Source organism: Tupaia chinensis, unplaced genomic scaffold (genome assembly GCF_000334495.1).
Source record: "Tupaia chinensis unplaced genomic scaffold, TupChi_1.0 Scaffold143584_1, whole genome shotgun sequence".
NCBI classification, from domain to species: domain Eukaryota; kingdom Metazoa; phylum Chordata; class Mammalia; order Scandentia; family Tupaiidae; genus Tupaia; species Tupaia belangeri.
This window is the reverse complement of record NW_006203430.1, coordinates 4,229,651-4,248,270: the sequence shown is the minus strand read 5'-3', so window position 1 is coordinate 4,248,270 and position 18,620 is coordinate 4,229,651. Positions and strand designations below refer to the sequence as shown.

The following is an 18,620-nucleotide window of genomic DNA, read 5'->3' as shown; positions in this document are numbered from 1 at the left end:
CGCAGTTGACTACAGGGGGGCCCAGCAACCCAGCCATTACGCTAACTGCTGGTCCCAGCTTTTGTCCATTGTTTTAAGAATTATTTTATTTATTTATTTTTATTTTTATTTTTATTTTATTTTTTTAATTTGACTAGAGAGGGACAGAGTGAGAGAGAGGGAGTGAGAGAGGGGAAGTGAGAAAGCAAGCTGCTAGCTAGGTCCAGGACTTGAACTAGGGTCGGCCATGTGGGAGTTCAGCCACCTTAACTACACCACCTGCCACTCCCACATTTTTCCATATTTACTTCCTCCCAAAAAGCCTCTACTTTTGTTTTGTAAAAATCCTAGTTTGAAAAATTACCCAGAAATAGGTCTCAGCCACAGTGGTGTGCACTGTTAGTACACTGTAGCTGGGAACAACCTGGGAGTCCTGAGTTCAGGACCCGAGTCAACCTAAGGGCTGTGTGTGGTGGTATGCACCAGTAATTCCAACAGCCTAGGAAGGCAGAGGTAGGAGGGTCAAGGCTAGTCTGGGTAACATTGGGAGACCCTAGAAGAGCCAGGCATGTGTTCTGCCTGTAGCCCCAGCTGGGAGACTGAAGCAGAAGGATTATAACGTAGCAAGAACCCGTCAAAAAATAATGATAATGATAAAAACACAGAAATACAAAGTAAAATTCTATAAACTCCTTTCACTCTTCCTACATTGCTCGTTCATTTATATGATTTCAGATCTTTGTGAAATATATTTTAGGTCATTATTATATTTCTGATGGATATAAGTAGTTCCAGTACATCTGTATTGGTACATTTTAGTGAACAAAGTACAGTGTTTCCTACCTGAAAATATTAGGAAGTATTTATCATACTTTATTGAATTACTTTCTTTTAGCTATTTTTGGGGGGGGGGGTTTAGATTTTTTTTTTTTTTTTTTTTTTTTTTTTTATCACAGGGTATATACACTTGCTGGAGAGAGAGAGAAGAATAGTAAGAAATCACTGCCTTCCCTCCGAGGGGGCATGGCCAAGCCACAGTCACTTCTCCATTCTCATCTTGGAATTTTGGGCATGCACACACACATGCCCGGTGTGTTTTTCAAGCTGCCTGTTCTGGAACTCAAGCCATGGAGTCAGCCATGTGGGATCCAGCACTTTAACTGCTATGCTACCTGTTGGCCCTTTCCTGTACTTTCTTAAAGTGTTTTGTTTTGTTTTAATTGTCAGAGAGGTCATAACTTGGCCAGGAGAGATAGATACAGAAAGGGTGAAAGCACCCCCCTAATGGGGCATGGTCATGCTGCAATCCCTTCACCATTTTTCTATCATGTTGGGGTTTTGGGGGTACACACATACACATGCCCAGTGTGTTTTTCAAACCACTGGGACTGGGATTTGAACTGCATTTGGCCATGTGGGATCTAGTTCCTTTAACCACTATGTTATTGGGCTGACTCACGAATGTGGTTTTTTTTTTGAGAGTTTTTTTTGCTATTGGGAGCGGCCACTCACCATAAGTAACGAACGTGCACTCACCAGAGAGACAGAGACAGAAAGTGAGAAATCGCCTCCCCAGGGGGATGGCCACGCTGCAATCCCTTCTTCTCCATTCTCCTCTCGGGATCTTGGGCACATACACATGTGCCCGGTGTGAGTTTAAGCCACCGGGTTCCGGACTCGAACCATGGTCAACTACATGGGAGTCCAATGACATAGCCATTACGCCAAGTGCTGGTCCCCCACTAATATATCTTCTATTTGGCAATCTTGATTTTCTTCTTTTTTGTTCTTGAGAATACAAGAGGACTTTGTAAAACTTTTGGCTAAGTAGAGGTTTATCATGGTTTAAATATTCAAGGTAGGGTAAAAACAGTTAAAATAAGAAAACAATTTATAAATTTATTACTATTTTCAAATCCTACTTGGAGTATGGTTTATAGTTCTTACTTTCTCTGTCTTTCTCTGCAAGCACATCCACCCTATGCTATAAATAGATAGATAGAAAGATAAACTTAAGTTTTTTTATTGTCTTTTTCTTTTTTTCCCCCAGGTTCGCCAAGCTGCTTTTCAATCTCTGGGACCTTTCATATCTACTTTTGCTAATCCATCTAGCTCAGGCCAATATTTTAAAGAAGAAAGCAAAAGTTCAGAAGATATGTCAGAAGATAAAAATAGGTATAACTTTAAAACTTGTTTTTCAGTTTTGCTACTTGTGACCGTTATTTTCACTATTTTACAATACATGTACTTTTTGGAGAATTTATTTCCTTTGAATATAAAAATATTGTTAAATATTTATATGAAGTTTTATTTTAAATACATTTGTTTATGAAGCATCTCTTCAGTTAGTTGCAAATTAAATGAGAAGCTGCATGTAACACTTGGGTTGGTACACAGAAAACTAAATGTTAGATTCTGTAATTTCTGAATGAATTTATTTAATAAATTATGTCATTAAACCATTTGTGGATACTTATATAGGGTAGTGAATATAAATTTAAAGAGTCGTTTTTAAAAATTTGTTTGAAGGGGTGAAACCTAATTAGGGAATGTGTTTGTTATATCATTTATTTCTGACTATTAATTTTTCCTTTCAGTTAATTAATTTAATTGTGGAATTGGAGTCTCTGTCCACAGAATGACTGTAATCTCTAAATTGAAGGAAAAATATTTTAATGATTAGCAACAAATTGGTATAATTATTAACTAGAATATCAACCATTAAGTGTATTAATTTAATTGAGCCAAAATCTTAACCAAAGCTTAGAGTCAACTCTAATTTTAATTATTTTTTTGCATTAAAAAATTTCAGTTGAATTTTGATTTTTAGAATTTATTATATACTAAGGGGAAAATGATTTAAACCTAACTTAGTGCATGGGAAATGTGCATAAACTTTTACAGTCATGCACTTGAAATCATTTGTTTTAGTAGATGCTTTTGAGACAGTCCCTGTTATAATGCTCGAGTTAGCATAGTGTCTTGTCCCTCCCTTGTCATGATGCTAATGGACATTTTCTTCTATAGGTCTTGATACTGTGATATTTGCTTTCTTGGTGTTTTGATTTGGCAGTTCTTCCTTTCTTCTCTGCTGCCTTGTTTTACCTTTTTGCCTGTTCTCCTACTGTTTTTTTAGCCAAACAATCTGAGGTACTGTTTTTTGTAAAGGAAGAAAAATCACTCTAAACCTGTCTTCCTAGCAAGCAAAGTTTGTCAGTTCTTTTGAAACCCACTGCTGTAAGGAGTCTGACAAAAATGGTGATGGGGGAAATGTTAGCTATTTTTCATTTTTGAAGTCAGTATTTTTTTTTAACTATCTATTAGGTTGTTGGAAAAGTCATGATGTATTTTTTTTATGCAAAAATGTGCCATGACTTTCCTGATGACCCAATATTTAAGACTGTAACATAACTTAATTATTTTTAAGTCTGGGAAGGGTCTATAGTAAGTGAAAATATAAGTTTACAGAGAATTGTGTTGGACAGGGGATGGCATACTTTCTGTAAAAGGTCACATAGTATTTTCATTCGTTTTCAAGTACTTGACATTACAGAAATGGTTGGGTTTGGCTGTTCCAGTAAAACTTTATTGATAAAAACAGTCTGTGTGGCTATCAAGGCCATGTTTGCCGAGCACTAGTGCTTGGCATTATTAGAAGGGCTGTTTTAACATTAATTTCTTAATTCTTCTTCCATTGTGATGAGGTATGTTTCGTTGTCAAGTCAGTACTATTTGTACCATTGAATTTTCACTGTTACTGTTTGACTTTACTGAATTGTATAAATGGTATGGTGGAGGACAGAGACAGTTTTTGATTAAGGAAGACATTGTTTAAATGTTGTGAAAGTTTTTGCCTAGTTTGACTTCTTAGCTTTATAAGGAAGTCCTAGATATCAAATCTCAGAGCCATTTGTCCTCTTTTAAATACTGCAGTGTATTTTATTTTTTAAGCTGTCTGAAAACTGTTGTACTGTTATTTAAAGATTAATTGATTTTGGAAAAAGTTAACTGAGCACCTACTATGAACCAGATACTACAAATGGAAAGCTAGAGCTTGGTTTCTAGTCTCAAGATCCTGTTTCTGGGATTCAGTTTTCTCAAACAATTATCTTACAAGTTTTTGGCAATGTGTTTCTAACTTGTTTGAAAGTGCTTCATCTTATCCTGGAAACATTTACTGTCACTTAATACTCTTTGAGGCATTTATCTTTCACTCACCCTGGATCAGATTATTACTAATTCTCCTCGAAAGTGCTGATAAAGGTCACTTTGCAGAAGCAAAATTAAACATTCAAATTTACTTTTTCTTTTTTCTTTTTTTTTGAGGGGGGGAGTTTTTTTACTATAGGGCGCATATACTCTCCAGAGAGACAGAAAGCAAGAAATCACCCCCCTCCCCAGGAAGGATGGCCACACCTCACTCCCTTCTCCATTCTCCTCTTGGGATCTTGGGCACACATGCACACATGCCAGGCATGAGTTTAAGCCACTGGGTCTGGGACTTGAACCATGGTCGACTATATGGGAGTCCAGTGACATAGCCACTATGCCAACTGCTGGTCCCTCAAGTTTACATTTTAAAACCACATAAAATGACAGACTAATACTGTAGTACAGCAATTGGATATGTGTAGAGAAATCCAGATCCCATATGGCCGAGTAGGGTTCTAGCTTCTACACTCTTGGCTTCACTCTGGGACTCTGTGCACATGCCGAGGGTCCTGATAGATGGAGAATTGGAGGGAAAAGGATTGCAATGTGGCCAAACTTGCGGGGTAGGGTGCTTCCCTCCACCCTCTTCTGCATGTACCCTTCTGCATTAAAAATAATAATAATAATAAAATGCAGTGAATTGAACATTCTCTATTATATATGATTAAACGATTATATTATTCTCTAAATGCCCTATGTTCTTTGGTTCTTCCTGCTTTTTGTTTGTACTACTGCCTGGAGGTCATTTTGTTCACCTGGACACACATTTAACAAAGTGAATGCGACATGTTTGCTGTCTTTACACTTACTAACTTCAAGAGTCCTTTCCTGACTTCCCAGGAATTCAGGAATTTTTTCTTTGCTATCAGTAGCATTGGAATTGCAGCACTAATTTTTAATCAGACCTTTTAAAATGAGGTATTTGCATGTACTGTTTAGTAGACTGTAAGCCTATCCAGTTTATCAGTCTAGTGTTTTATCTTTTTTTATAGTAAACCTTCACTGTGCCTGGCACATAATTGACGAATAATAAATCTTGAATGAATGATTCTAAAAAAATACAATTTGATCTCAAAAAATCTTAAAGTAACTGACCTATTTATTAATATGCTGAGGTTTCGTCAGATTAATGCCAACTGTGTGAAAATAAAATGGTTATTGACACAAATTTAGAAATATTTCAGTAAGCTTAACACATCACTCACCTAACCACAGTACTAGGAAGAAGTGTCCTGTAGTTTTTCTTTGCTTTTATCTCAGGATACCATACTTCTTTAATCAGTTGTTGTTCAAGTTATGTTCCCTTTTAAATACTCGTATGCCGTTTTCTAAGCCCACAGCCTCTGGTAAGGAATTCTGAGGATATTAATTGTAAATGTATGTAGGTACAAAAACTTGTGGTTCTTTTTGAAAGAAAGTTCTGACCTACCTTCTGGTGCTCATGTTACCTACATTTTTGAAGAGAGAGGATAATTCTCTTTATGCAGAGTCACAGGTCTCCTTGTTTGTCTTTGTATAATAGCATTTAAAAGTCTGACAGTGAAGACCGTCAGAATTTTGACATTTAGCAGCCTGATCTTACACTGGCTTTTACTCAACTCCAGAAAAAAAAGAATTTAGAGAACTTATACATTTTTTCCTTTTTGAATTATTTTTATTTAACTATTTATTTAATTTTTTTTTATTTTAATTTGACCTGAGAGGGACACAGTGAAAGAGAGAGAAAGTGAGAAAGCAAGCCACCAGGTCCAGGACTCAAACTGCAGTCAACCATGTGAGAATCCAGCATCCTTAACCACCACGCCACCTGCTGGCCCATGCTGTAATTCCTCTCAGCCGAGGGAAACATTTTTGTGTCTTTGGATTTTTATTTTAAAGGTAAACTCTTTAAGTTTGTATTTGTTAGACAAACAGAAGGACTTTGTGTGTGTGTGTGTGCATGCCTGTATGCCAGAGACACAGAGAGAGTGCGAAATCACCCACTGGGAGGATGACCATACCACAATCTCCTCTCCTCCATTTTCCTCTTGAGATTTTGGGAAGGCATGCATACGCACCCAGTGTGATTTTCTTCTTTAAAAAATTACTTTATTTAACCTTATTGATTTATTTATTTTAATTTGACCAGAGAGGGACAAAGGGTGAGAGAGAGGGAGAGTGAGAAAGCAAGCTGCTAGGTCTGGAACTTGAGCCACAGCCATGTGGGAGTCCAGTGCCCTTAACCACCACATCACCTGCTACTCACCCTCCCTTGTGATTTTTAAGCCACCACGTCCAGGACTCTATCCATTGGCCATGTGGGAGTCTAGTGCCTTAACCACCATGCTATTGACTGGCCCCAGTTTTGATCTTAATGTTTAACATGAGCTAGTGATCAAGGAGCTTCAAGCACCTAGAATAATTTTATATACTGAATGATGTTTTAATTAGGTTCTTTTTGTGTATTTTTAAAAATAACAATTATTCTTCTAGAGAGATTTTTGCTATAGAGCACATGTGCTCACCAGAGAGACAGAAAGTGAGAAATCACCCCCTCCCCCCCAGGGGGATGGCTATGCCACAGTCCCTTCTTCTCTAGTCTCCTCTTCGGATCTTGGGCACACACGCACATACCCCCAGTGTGAGTTTTAAGCCATCAGGTCCAGGATTTGAACCATGGTCAACTACATGGGAGTCCAGCAATGTAACCATTATGTCATCTACTGGTTCCAAGAATTATTTAATTTTATTTATTATTATTTTTTAAATGTTGACCAGAAAGAGAGAGGGAGGGTTAGTGAGAAAGCAAGCCACCGGATCCAGGACTCAAACCACAGTGACCATGTGGGAGTCCAGCATCTTAACCACCACAACCCTGCTGGCCCCCTTTGTGTACTTTAAATAAAGTTTTCAGATTTGTGAGGTAATAACTGAAGTCTTGCCAGTTTTATCCATTTGTTCTCCTCTCTGCTTTGTTGAACAATTGTCTTACTATAATTTTTAAATTATAGTTTGAAAAATTTTAGAAAAATTAGATACCACAAAGAATCTCATGTATCTTGCATCTAGATTTTCCAAATATTAACATCTTAACAGTGTTTGCTTTTTTATAAGCCTTTTTTTTAGAATTCTTTTGAGACTAAGTTTTAGACATATATCCTTATAGTTTCTCTTAAATTCTTCACTGTACATTTCTTTGAAATATAGATACATAACTAATCCATTTACAAAAATGAGCTAATTAACATTGTTATAATACTGTGATCTATAGACTTTATTCAGATTTCTCCAGTTATCCCACATTTTTATATAATGTTCTTTGCATATCAAAAGGGAAAGTGAGTTTTTTAACAAGGATTTTTTTTGAAAACTTTATATAATTTACACACATATAGAAAACATTTATTTTCTAATAGCAATAGCATCAAGAGCTATTTTGTGAACTTGCCCATAGCCTAGTAATTAAAGGAGTTGAATCCCACACAACTGACCATGGCTTCGATCCCAATCCTGGTGGCATAAAAAACACAACAGGCACATATGTGTACGTGCTTCACATCCTGACAGGATGGAGAAATGGGCAAGAAGGCATTGTGTTATGACCACACTCCGTGGGGTGGGGGTCTTTCTTCTCTCTTTCGCTTTCCCTCTGTCTCTGGTGAGCACGCATACTCACACAAAACCAACAAAAAGAAAAAAAAAGAAACAGCTGTTTTTGAAAGGAAAAGGATTTTACAGATCATCTGGGCTAACCCCTCATTTTTATGAATAAGGAATAAAGAATTCTGAAAGTCCCTAAAGATTCAGTTTTACATTAATACAATACCACTGCTGTAGTTAAGTTTGGGGCTAATTTTTTTTTTTTTTTTCTTTTTGGAGAGGTTTTTGCTATAGGGCATGTGTTTTCGCCAGAAAGAGACAGACAGACAGCGAGAAATCACCCCCCAAGGGGGATGGCCACATCGCAATCCCTTCTCCTCCATTCTCCTCTCTGGATCTTGGGCACACACGTACACATGCCTGACAGGAGTTTAAGCCACCGGGTACAGGACTCAAACTGTGGTTGACTACATGGGAGTCCAGAGACATAGCCATTACACTAACTGCTGGTCCCTGGGGCTAAATTTTTTCACATTGGAACATGTTTGTGTTATTCATGCATATTGCACGTTTTATAATAACAAAAATGGAAGAGGCATACCAGAGCGGAAAATTTTATTGTGTGATATATTTTCACATGATTTATATATTTTTTAATCTGTGTTTGTAATTATTTTATTATCAGGACCAGCAGATAGCATAATGGCTATGTCACTGGACTGCCAGGTAGCTGACTGTGGTTTGAGTCCTGGACCCGGTAGCTTAAACTCACGCTGGGCGCATGTGGGTGCATGCCCAAGATCCCGAGAGAAGAATGGAGGAGAAGGGATTGCACTGTGGTCATTCCCCCGGGGGGTGATTTCTTGCTTTCTGTCTCTTTCTTTCTGGCGAGTGCACACACCTGATAGCAAAAACTTATGAAAAAAAAAATTATTATCATGTGTTCTCTGGCAGAACTCATGTGAAATAAATAAATTAAATAATTCTCTAAAACGAAAATGTTTTTGAAAACAATGTGAACTTAATTCCATGAGAATCTATTAATATATGGTGGCTGCGTTACTGGAATCTTACATAGATATTTGCATCCTTCTTTCTCCTTTTACGCAGTCCTGTTAAGCTCTCTGCTTAATATTTTTTATTATGTGTATTTAAAACATGTATGTCTTAGGGGAACACCCCTAATTTTTTCCCACATTCACAAATTTACCTCCTTGGGGCCAGCGGGTGACGTGGTTAAAAGCGCTAGATTCCTGCATGGCCTGCCGCTCAATTCAAGTCCTAGACCTGGCAACATGCTTTCTCTCTTTGCCTTTCTTTCTGTCTCTCTGGTCAAATTAAAAGTAATAATAACAGCAGCAAATGAAATTAAATAAATAAATCTTTAAAAATTTTTATTTCTTTATTCATCCATCTTTATTTCTCTTTCATGTTTCTTAGAAGTATCTCTTCACCTATGTAATCTGTCTACTTATGTTTTTCTCAGATAATACTTTGTTAGCTATTTCAGTACTCTCCTTTGTTTTTGATTTTTCATCTCTTCTAACCTGTTTTCTTCAGCTTTAAAATGTACTTGTCTTTATACTGTCCTTCATAAGAAAACTGCCTTCACTCTGTTACTGTGTGTTGTTTTTGTGATTTTCTTAAATCATGTTTCTTGCCTCACACACACCCCTCAGCCCCATACATGTCTCTTCGAGTTGATGAATTTCAAGTCTTTCCTCAGGCTCCACCTCTTTTCCTGGTGTTTCCAGTTTTTCATACACATAGAATCTGATAGATTCCTGACTCATCCTATCCAAACCTAAACTCAATAGCTTTGTCATTAAACGGTTCTTGCATTTTTCACTTTGGGTTGGTTATACTAGCATCTGTTCAGTTGGCCTCGCCAGAAATCTGGAATTCTCCTTGGATTCTTCCCTTTGTTTTATACCTCCAGCGGGGACTAAGGGAACAAGTCCTGTTGTTTTTGTCACGATTTCAGTGTGTTCCCTTCTTCTGTAGCCCCAAAGACACCACCACCATCATCATTATCTTTTCCCTTTACTTCTGTAATTCCTGCCTCCAATCTTACCTCTCAACTCATTTTATACTGATTTCAAATGATCTTTCAAAAACAACATTTATCATAATTTCCTTAGTCCCCACATAATTTCCCACAGCCCATTGGATAAATTCCAGAGGTACTTAGTATGGGATACAGTGGTTCCCATGATGTGCTTTTCCCTGAATATCCATGATTTTCCTTCTCTTGGTTTCATCAACTCACCACTGTTCTCTGATGTATGTACTTCTGTCACACTTGCTTTGCCTGTATTATTTCTCCTTTGAATACTTCTCCTTTCCTTTAGCCTCATAAACATTTATCAGTTCTTCTAAATGTCGTTTTCTCTCAAGTCTTTTCATTTCCACTCTTACCTCCACTTGCCAGGTTCAGTGTGCTTACTTCTACAATCCCCACTCTGTCAGGCTATTCCTTTTCTTATTTGCGTCTAACTGTAATCTCAAGAGTAAGATCTATATCTCATTCACATTTTGAGTCCTCAATCCTGGTTTTAGTTCCTGGCTCCTAGTAGGTGCTCAATAAATACTTGTTAAATGTAATCGAGTCAAATAAAATATGAGGAAAAATAACAAAGCTTACTACAGTCCTTTAGGTAATAGATAACAGTCAAATTAAGTGGACTTTAATTAGAAACTTGGTATATTACCTCTCCTTATCAATTAAGTCAAGACTCCATTTTGGTGAAACCTTTGGAAATAGACAAATGTGAATCGTGGGAGAAGTAAAAATAATCTTATTTACACATAAGCAGATATTTTACGAGATAGTGGATGAGTATCTTTTCTACTGCTATATATATTTTTCCTTTGTTTTGATATGTTTAAGCACATAGGCTTTAATTCTCAGCTTTTCATTGGAGCAAAATGGCAATACAGACAATCCTAAAAGTTAAAATAATATGAAAATTGTATATATTTTAAAATGCACTGTACTGTAGGAATCTTTCTTCCTATTATTTTTTCCGTAGTTACTTGCTATTGAAATTAGCTTGGTATTATAGACTCCCAAGAGTCTAAAATGTTGCCTTCTCCAACTAATGAATAATGCTTGAATACCTAGACTTACGCTTAACAGGTGTTTACATCTCTGAACACAGAGCAACTGATGGAAAAAGTAGTACTATAAGTGTAATATACATAACTCAATTTGTACAGATAATCTGTAATTTTTAATAGTGGAAATTGCATACATGCTGTATGTAATATCTTTCTTGGATTTTTTTCAGTAATTATTTTTATACTTTCATGTTGTCTTTTTTTCCCCCAAATGAAACAATAAAAGGATCAAAGATCAAGAAGTCACAGAGGATGGACAGATGAGGTCAGAGGATATTCCTTCAGATCTCAGTGTCAGTACTTCCAGCGTCAAACTGGAAAATACGTTGGAAGATCATGCTGCTGAAACATCTAGGAAATCTCCAAGTGAAATGAGTGTTCCAGTGGACAGCTCTTTACTGTGTACTTTGTCCTCAGAATCCCAGCAGGAAGCAGCCAGTAATGACAGTGATACAAAACCTGGTCTCTGCAAATCGACCTTACGACCAGAGGTTGGCACCAGTTCACAAGAGTCAACTCTCCTAGATCAGGAATTGTACAATTCCTTCCATTTCTGGAGGACTCCTCTTCCTGACATAGATCTAGATATAGAGCTTGAACAAGAGTCTGGGGGAAAACTCAGCCCAGAGAGAGCAGAAGCAGCAGCTGAGGTCCCCATGCCAGGTTCCCCCAACATCACCATGGCCACCAGAAAGGAACTAGAAGAAATGATAGAAAATCTAGAGCCCCACATTGATGATCCAGACGTTAAAGGTATGGAAGAGTCATTCAAGTTCTCTGTTTGTTCTGAAATTGATATAAAATTTTATTTTCTGACTTAAAAAAAATGATTATGACCAACATAATCATGTGTTCTCATACTCACATAATAGATATAATCAATCTTATTTTTAGGAAGTTTTATTTAAGATAGGCTCATCATTGTATTCCTTACTGTATTCATTGTAAGCATATTTATCGATTCACAGATCACTCCCTTTGCAGTTTTCTCAGATATTCAAACAGTGCTTTGGAAGTTTAAGTCTCATTAGCTTTTTTATAAAATAGAACACATAATGTTCCTTTTGTAAGGACAGACCATAGTTAACAGCAGAGGTTTTAATTTCCTATGGAATAGTTTTAAGAGCTTCAGAGTCTTTACAAGAGTTATTTAAGTTTTTCAGCTTTGACTTTTTTCCATTGGGTTATGCATATACCACTTAGATTCGTTCATTGCAATTAGTTTCATTGCAGTCAACAATCTTACTGGTTGTTCTGTCTTAAAATAAAATAGTGGGTGGGACCAGCAGTTAGCGTAATGGCTATGTCGCTGAACTCCCATGCGGCCGACTGTGGTTCAAGTCCCAGACCCGGTGGCTTAAACTCACGTCGGGTGTGTGCGTGCATGCGTGCTCAGGATCCCGAGAGTAGAATGGAGAAGAAGGGATTGCGGCGTGGCCATCCCCCCTGGGGGATGATTTCTCGCTTTCTGTCTCTCTGTCTCTTTCTGGCGAGCGCATAAGCCCTATAGTAAAAACCTCTCAAAAATAAATAAATAAATAAAATAAAATGGTGGGTCTTCCGAAATAGAGTATGTGTTCTAGGTCAGTCACTTATACTCCCTATTGTTCAAAACCAGGGAGTGTGGACCCAAGGGAAGTGTTATCTTTTACTCCTTTGAACACCATGGCCTTTCTGATGGTTTTCATCTCCAGTCGGTGAAATTCGAAATGTTAGTTAACATATTTGAGGTTTGTCCTTTTGTTTTGTTGCATGTATCAGTAGTTCATGTTTTATGATATTTTTCAGAAATAACAAGGGCAAGAACAGAGGATTAAATATTTTCACTGTATTATCTCTCACAGTATGTTGTTATTTTTATGAAAGCCTTATAGCTTTATTTTCTTTCCATCATTCCTCAATTGTTGTTATTGTCACTGATTTTTACTACCTCCCCCCAACTCCCACTATGAGTCAAGTTTTCCGCATTTTCTTTCAACTTGGTGCTATGGCAGGTTACTTAGGTTTTTGTTTTGCTTAATAAAATATAAGTTTTACCAAAGTCTTCCCTATACAGTGTCCCTCCATCTCTCCCATTCTTTTGCACCCCCTAAATGAAGAGAATTGAGGCACAGAGAATTATACTTTTAAAATTAAGGATGTTTATGCTAAATGTCAACTTTTAGTAAGTGTTTAATGTCTATGACTTTCAACTTTTTTAAAAGTAAGTTTTATTATTATTTTATCAACTTGACTTTTAAGTTCATTCACACTTCTGTAACTCATTTAATTTTTCTTGAATTCCATTTTTATGGAAAAAAAATTGTAGCTAGGCTTTAAGCCTATTGTGGGAGCTGGCATTGTGTTGCAGTAGCTGCTAGTTCTTTGGCACATAGTGGACACTTAAGTTAATCAAAACATTAAATAAGCTACTTTAAGTTTTTTCAGCAAGTAGTAAAAATAACATGCATAGTTTTCTTTTTTAAAAATATTTACAAACAAGTTTTTTTTTTTTTTAAGAGAGAGATTTTTGCTATAGGGCACATGCTCTCACTGGAGAAACAGAGACAGAGACCGAAAGTGATAAGTCACCCACCAGGAGGTTGGCCACACCACAATCCCTTCTCCTCTTGGGATTTTTGATGCACACGCACATGTGCTTGGCATGAGTTTAAGCTTCTGGGTCTGGGACTCGAACGGTGGTCAACTACATGGGAGTTCAGTGACATAACCATTACACTATCTACTAGTCCCATAAACACAAGCTTTAAAATGTGACTGTGTTTCAGAAGATGGCTAATACTATTTAACTTAAAACTGTACTGTAGGCTTGGGCCTGTGTCCAGTGGTTAAGGGATTCAAATTGCAGTTGAATCTCTGTCCCACAGCTTAAAAAGCATGTATGTGCCCAGAATCCTAATGGGGTGGAAAAGTGGAGGAAAAGAAGTCGCAGCATGATTACACCACGTCGGAGGTTGCTTTTTCCCTCTTTCTCTGGAGACTGCATGTGCCTTTTGGTTTAAGGAGAGGGGAGCATAAATTTATAGGCTATAATTATGTGATTTTAATACAAATTTTTTGTGATTTAATCAGTTCTATTTCTTATTCTTCTTTTTTTTTTTTTTGAGATATTTTTCACTATAGGGCATATGCACTTGCCAGAGAGAGAGAAAGCAAGAAATCACCCTCCCCACCCCCCAGTGGAGATGGCCATGCTGCAATCCCTTCCTGCCAGGTCTGGAACTTGAACTGCAGTTGGCCACATGGGAGTCCAATACCCTAACCACTATGCCACCTGCTGGCCCCTCTTATTCCAGTCTTATGCCTGCTATCAAATTGTCCTGTGGTTCTAAATGGTGACTCCCAACATATCCTTTGATGGATTTAATTCACTCAACATATTTACCAAGGACTTGTTATGTGTCAGTTACTATCCAGGTACTAACTAGACAGTAGTACCAACCAGACAAAACTCCTAGCCTCAAAGAGCAGGGGAAGGGGCAAGGCACTTGGATCATAACCTGCATCTTGTGTCACCTGGCATTTAGTTCCACAGGAAAACTTAAGACGGAGACTTGCAGGGTAGGGCATTTGCTGCTTAAATTACAGAATTTTTGAGCATTTGCTTTCTTGAAATCTAAAGGCTTGTTTAATCTCTGTTAAGTAACTGCCTCAATTTTCTGTAGTGTTGGAAGGTACTGTAATTTTTGGTGCTTTTTCTAATTCTGCCATGTGGGGCAGTCATTTCCTTCCATCAGAAAATGTCTGTGAATTTCAAAGGCAGTTAATCCAAAATTGGAAACTAAATTCTGGCCAGGGAGTAACAGTAATATTGTCCGGCTGGTATGATCTGGGGTCAGGGATGCTCTCTCAGGCAGAGTATACAGTCTGCCCAGAGGCCAGCGAGGGGCACATGGTCCCACATAAGTTCCAGCCTCTGTCTCGTGTGTATTTTCTGAGTGCTTGGCACTTTCTTGTGGAAAACAATAGCAAGACTTGGGGGCATTTCTTCTAAAGCAGCTTTGCTACACAGTCTTGCTGATTTAAATCTTACCTTCCCCAGGGCATATGTGTTTCTTTTTTCCTTTGTGTGTTTTTGGTCATAAAATTTAATGGTGTTTACATAGATTGCATTGTGGTATCTAACAGATACATGTCAGAAAGAGAAAGCCCTTTGTTATAGACCAGACTAGATCCTGCATGGAAGGCCAACAGTAGAAGTAGTAAAAGAGGAAAGAAGGTGTAAAAGGTGCCCTTTTCCAAAATGCTTTTGTAGGAGGCTTTTCTTCTTCATTCAGGAGTTTTAAAATCCCTAGTATTTGAGATGGCCAGGCTGATTCTGGGTTGGCCTAAGGCTCTCAAAGTAACAACTGAGTGGACTTCCTAGGAGCTGCTTTATTATCCACAGCTGAGTTCATAGCGGTATAAAGGATCAACTGCCCGAGCCCAGAACAACAAAGGCTTCTTTCCAGTATGGGCCCTTTTATCAGCTCTAGTGAGAAAAATCATATTGTCACTGATTAAAATCAATAAATTATTTGTATTAGGAATTTGTGACTAATCAACACACTTTATGGAAGAGTTAGAGATTTTAGCTCAGCTGTACTAGCTTCTTCAGAAAAGGAGGAAAAATTTAAATTCCAGGTGGTCCCTTTTTCTGAGCCTATTTCACTGGGGACTGTTTTTCTTCATAATCCATTGTTGAATGAGCAAAACTTACTTGGCAGATTCGTGCCATTTAAAGATCTTGTACCAGATTTGTGATTAAGTGGCTTGATTTCTGTCACTGAGCTCCTTCTCATGTATCAGTGCAGTATACTCAGAGTTAAGCATGGTGATGTGTAGTATCCTAGATCGATCATTTCCATTGGGAATGATGGTAATAGGTGAAATATGTGACACTTAAACTGAACTACAAGAAATGAGCAGTACTGTCAGTAATTCCAGAATCTCCATGGGGAAAAATTCCAAATCTAGCAGCTATCTTGGAGAATAGCAATCTAGGATTGTTAGCAACAACAGTTTACTGTTGTTTCCAAATTTCTCTTTGAATCTGTTATTGGGTAATTCTACTTCCTGGGATTTAGATCCATATTATAAGTAAAATGAAGATCTTAATAAAGACCTTTGTGGGGACCAGCAGATGGATTAATGCTTTTACGTCGCTGGACTCCCACATGGTCGACCATGATTAGAGTCCCAGACCAGGCAGCTTGAAACTCATGTCGGGCACATGTACGTGCGTGTCCAATATCCTGAGGGGAGAATGGAGAAGGGATTGTGGCATGGCCATCCTCCCTGGGGGGGTGATTTCTCACTTTCTGTCTCTGGTTTTCCAGTAAGCGCACATACCCTATAGCAAAAATCCCTCTTTAAAAAACAAAAAGTCCTTTTTGTTTAGTTTCCTTAAATTCTTCCTGGTGTACTCTATCCTGCTAAAATTCCAACAGTAGCTGAGCATAAAATTCTGCTTCGTTCTCTGGAGAATGTGAGCATCAGTTTTCATCATGAATCAGCATAGGCTCTATCTTCCTTATATCAATTTTCTGAAGAAGGTAAGTTCTTATTATAACTCATTTAAAATTTCATGAACATACAAAGTCAAAGGCAAGGACAGACATGGACAAAATAGAGGGTAATGTAATCTACTTAGAGATACGAGACATATGTGCAGCATTTTGTGTCAGAGATTCTGGAAGGAATTCCAGGGAACATGGCTGCATTGCAGTGCCTTAGGGATCACATACACACCCTGTGCACTTTATGTGGCAGGAAACTTCGTATGCTTTTCTATGTCATACATCTTCATGTAACATATGAACCAGTTCAGAAGATGGCTGAAAAGATGGTTTGGTTTTTGAAACTTAAAGATTCCAAAAGGGGGAGCCAAAGTGATTAAAAGGGTCAGTATAAATTGCAGCTGAAATTCTGAAAAGAATGAGCCTATTCCACTAGAACATTTTATGAATAAATACCCTCAGTTTACTCAATTTAGCAAGTAATGACCTAATGTAGTAGAACCTTCTCCTGTATGTTTCTTTCATCTCTGTTGCCAGGCATTTAATGTACTTAAAGGAGTGAAATTTTATGAATGCTATAGCATAGTAATAGATTATCTTAATAAAATAGTTAACTGATTTTGTTTGAATAAATTTGAATTTAAGTATTTTGAACATCCTGGTGGATTGTTACTTAAAGTAAATGCTAAGCACTATTCTTTGCTGTATTTCTCATTGGGAGGGAGGAGATTGTTTTAATTTCACATCACCTTTATAAGGAAGGCAATGCTAATTGCCAGCTTTAAGAACTGCTGCTTGGAGAGTTGCCATTTCAGTTTGCTGCAAGCAACACAGTGTTCATTTGGGATCCCTATGTTTGGGACAAGGTAGTAAATTTTCATTTTCAAAGAAAGAATTAAGAAAAAAAATAAACTAGAGTAAAACATGATATGTTTTAATGTAACTGCAACAAAATCTTTGTAATTACCATTGTTTTATGTTGGCAGGGTTTGTGTGACTGCTCTTCTGCTAAAATAGCTTAGTAAGTAAGCCTTGTCAGTTTGATTCATGCACTACCAAAACATAGTTAACTTATACTGAAATTGACTCCTTTTAATAAACTGGAGGTACCTCCAGCAACTAGATAGCATTTCTCTTTTCATACTAACGCAGAATAATGTACAGTAGTGGATAAACATTTTTAATCTCATGAAAGCATATTAGTTTTTACTTTTTCTCTTGAAGGACTAATGATTGACCACAGTAGAAGTTTTTTTCAGCTTTTTGATGGCAGTGTCAAAAAAGTATACATTTTATTGATAATGTATAATACAGGTGGAGAAAAACTTGCAAGAATATCATCCTGCTGTCACTCATTTTCTTTTTCCTTCTTTTGCCTGCAGCACAAGTGGAAGTGCTGTCCGCCGCATTACGTGCTTCCAGTCTAGATGCTCATGAAGAGACCATCAGTACAGAAAAGAGAAGTGATTTGCAAGATGAACTGGGTATAAATGAGCTACCAAACTGTAAAATAAATCAAGATGATTCTGTGCCTTTAATCAGCGATGCTGTTGAGGTAACGAACTCAGTCTAGTGTTTAGCAAGTGAGAGTAGTTTGAATCACAAGTCTTTTGTTGGGGTATAGATGTGTAGCCAATCACTTAGTACATATTGATTGTTGCTGACTTTTCAGCTCTTCGTTTTGCATAAAGTAAAAGTAATTATTCTTGCCACATCCTGTCCTTGAGACATTAGTGTCATATTAAGTGCCTGGAAAAGTAAATCCCAGTTCTGTCTAACAATCCTTTTGGTAGACTCAATGTTAATGTAGCTCACTGCAGTGAAATAGTCTTACTGGAAACAAAGCCCTTTATCAAGAATAATTAACTCTTCCCTTTTCTTTTTGGAGAGGTGCTTTGTTTCTGATCGGACCATTTCACTGCAGCAAGCAACACAGTATTCTGAGCGGAAGATCGGGACTTGAGGCCGTGTTGCGGAGGGTCAGTGGCATTGTCTGGACTCTGGAGTGTGAGGGTGGGTACTGTTCCTGGCATCATCTTCGCTGTGTACTTGTAGCTATTCTGTATGACTTTCCCCTGATCTCCTGCTACAGTCCCATCAAGCCAGCATTATTTAGTATTAGTATTTCTTATCCCTTGTTTATATAATTATGGAGAAGAAATACACCACTGATTGCCAGAATCGAATGGTCACAGATCATAATGGCTTTGGTGGTTGGACTTAGGAAGAGCG

At 37.6% G+C, this 18,620-nt stretch overlaps 1 protein-coding gene across 1 annotated transcript in view; it reads left to right on the top strand.

The window, feature by feature from the left end:
- The window catches only part of PPP4R1 (protein phosphatase 4 regulatory subunit 1), a 50,745-nt gene that overhangs the window by 15,418 nt on the left and 16,707 nt on the right, over window positions 1–18,620 (top strand). The window contains exons 8-10 of the mRNA XM_014582358.1: window positions 2,030–2,154; window positions 11,117–11,643; window positions 17,771–17,943. Coding sequence (XP_014437844.1) covers window positions 2,030–2,154; window positions 11,117–11,643; window positions 17,771–17,943 — 825 coding nt within the window. The remainder of the gene's footprint in view (window positions 1–2,029; window positions 2,155–11,116; window positions 11,644–17,770; window positions 17,944–18,620) is intronic.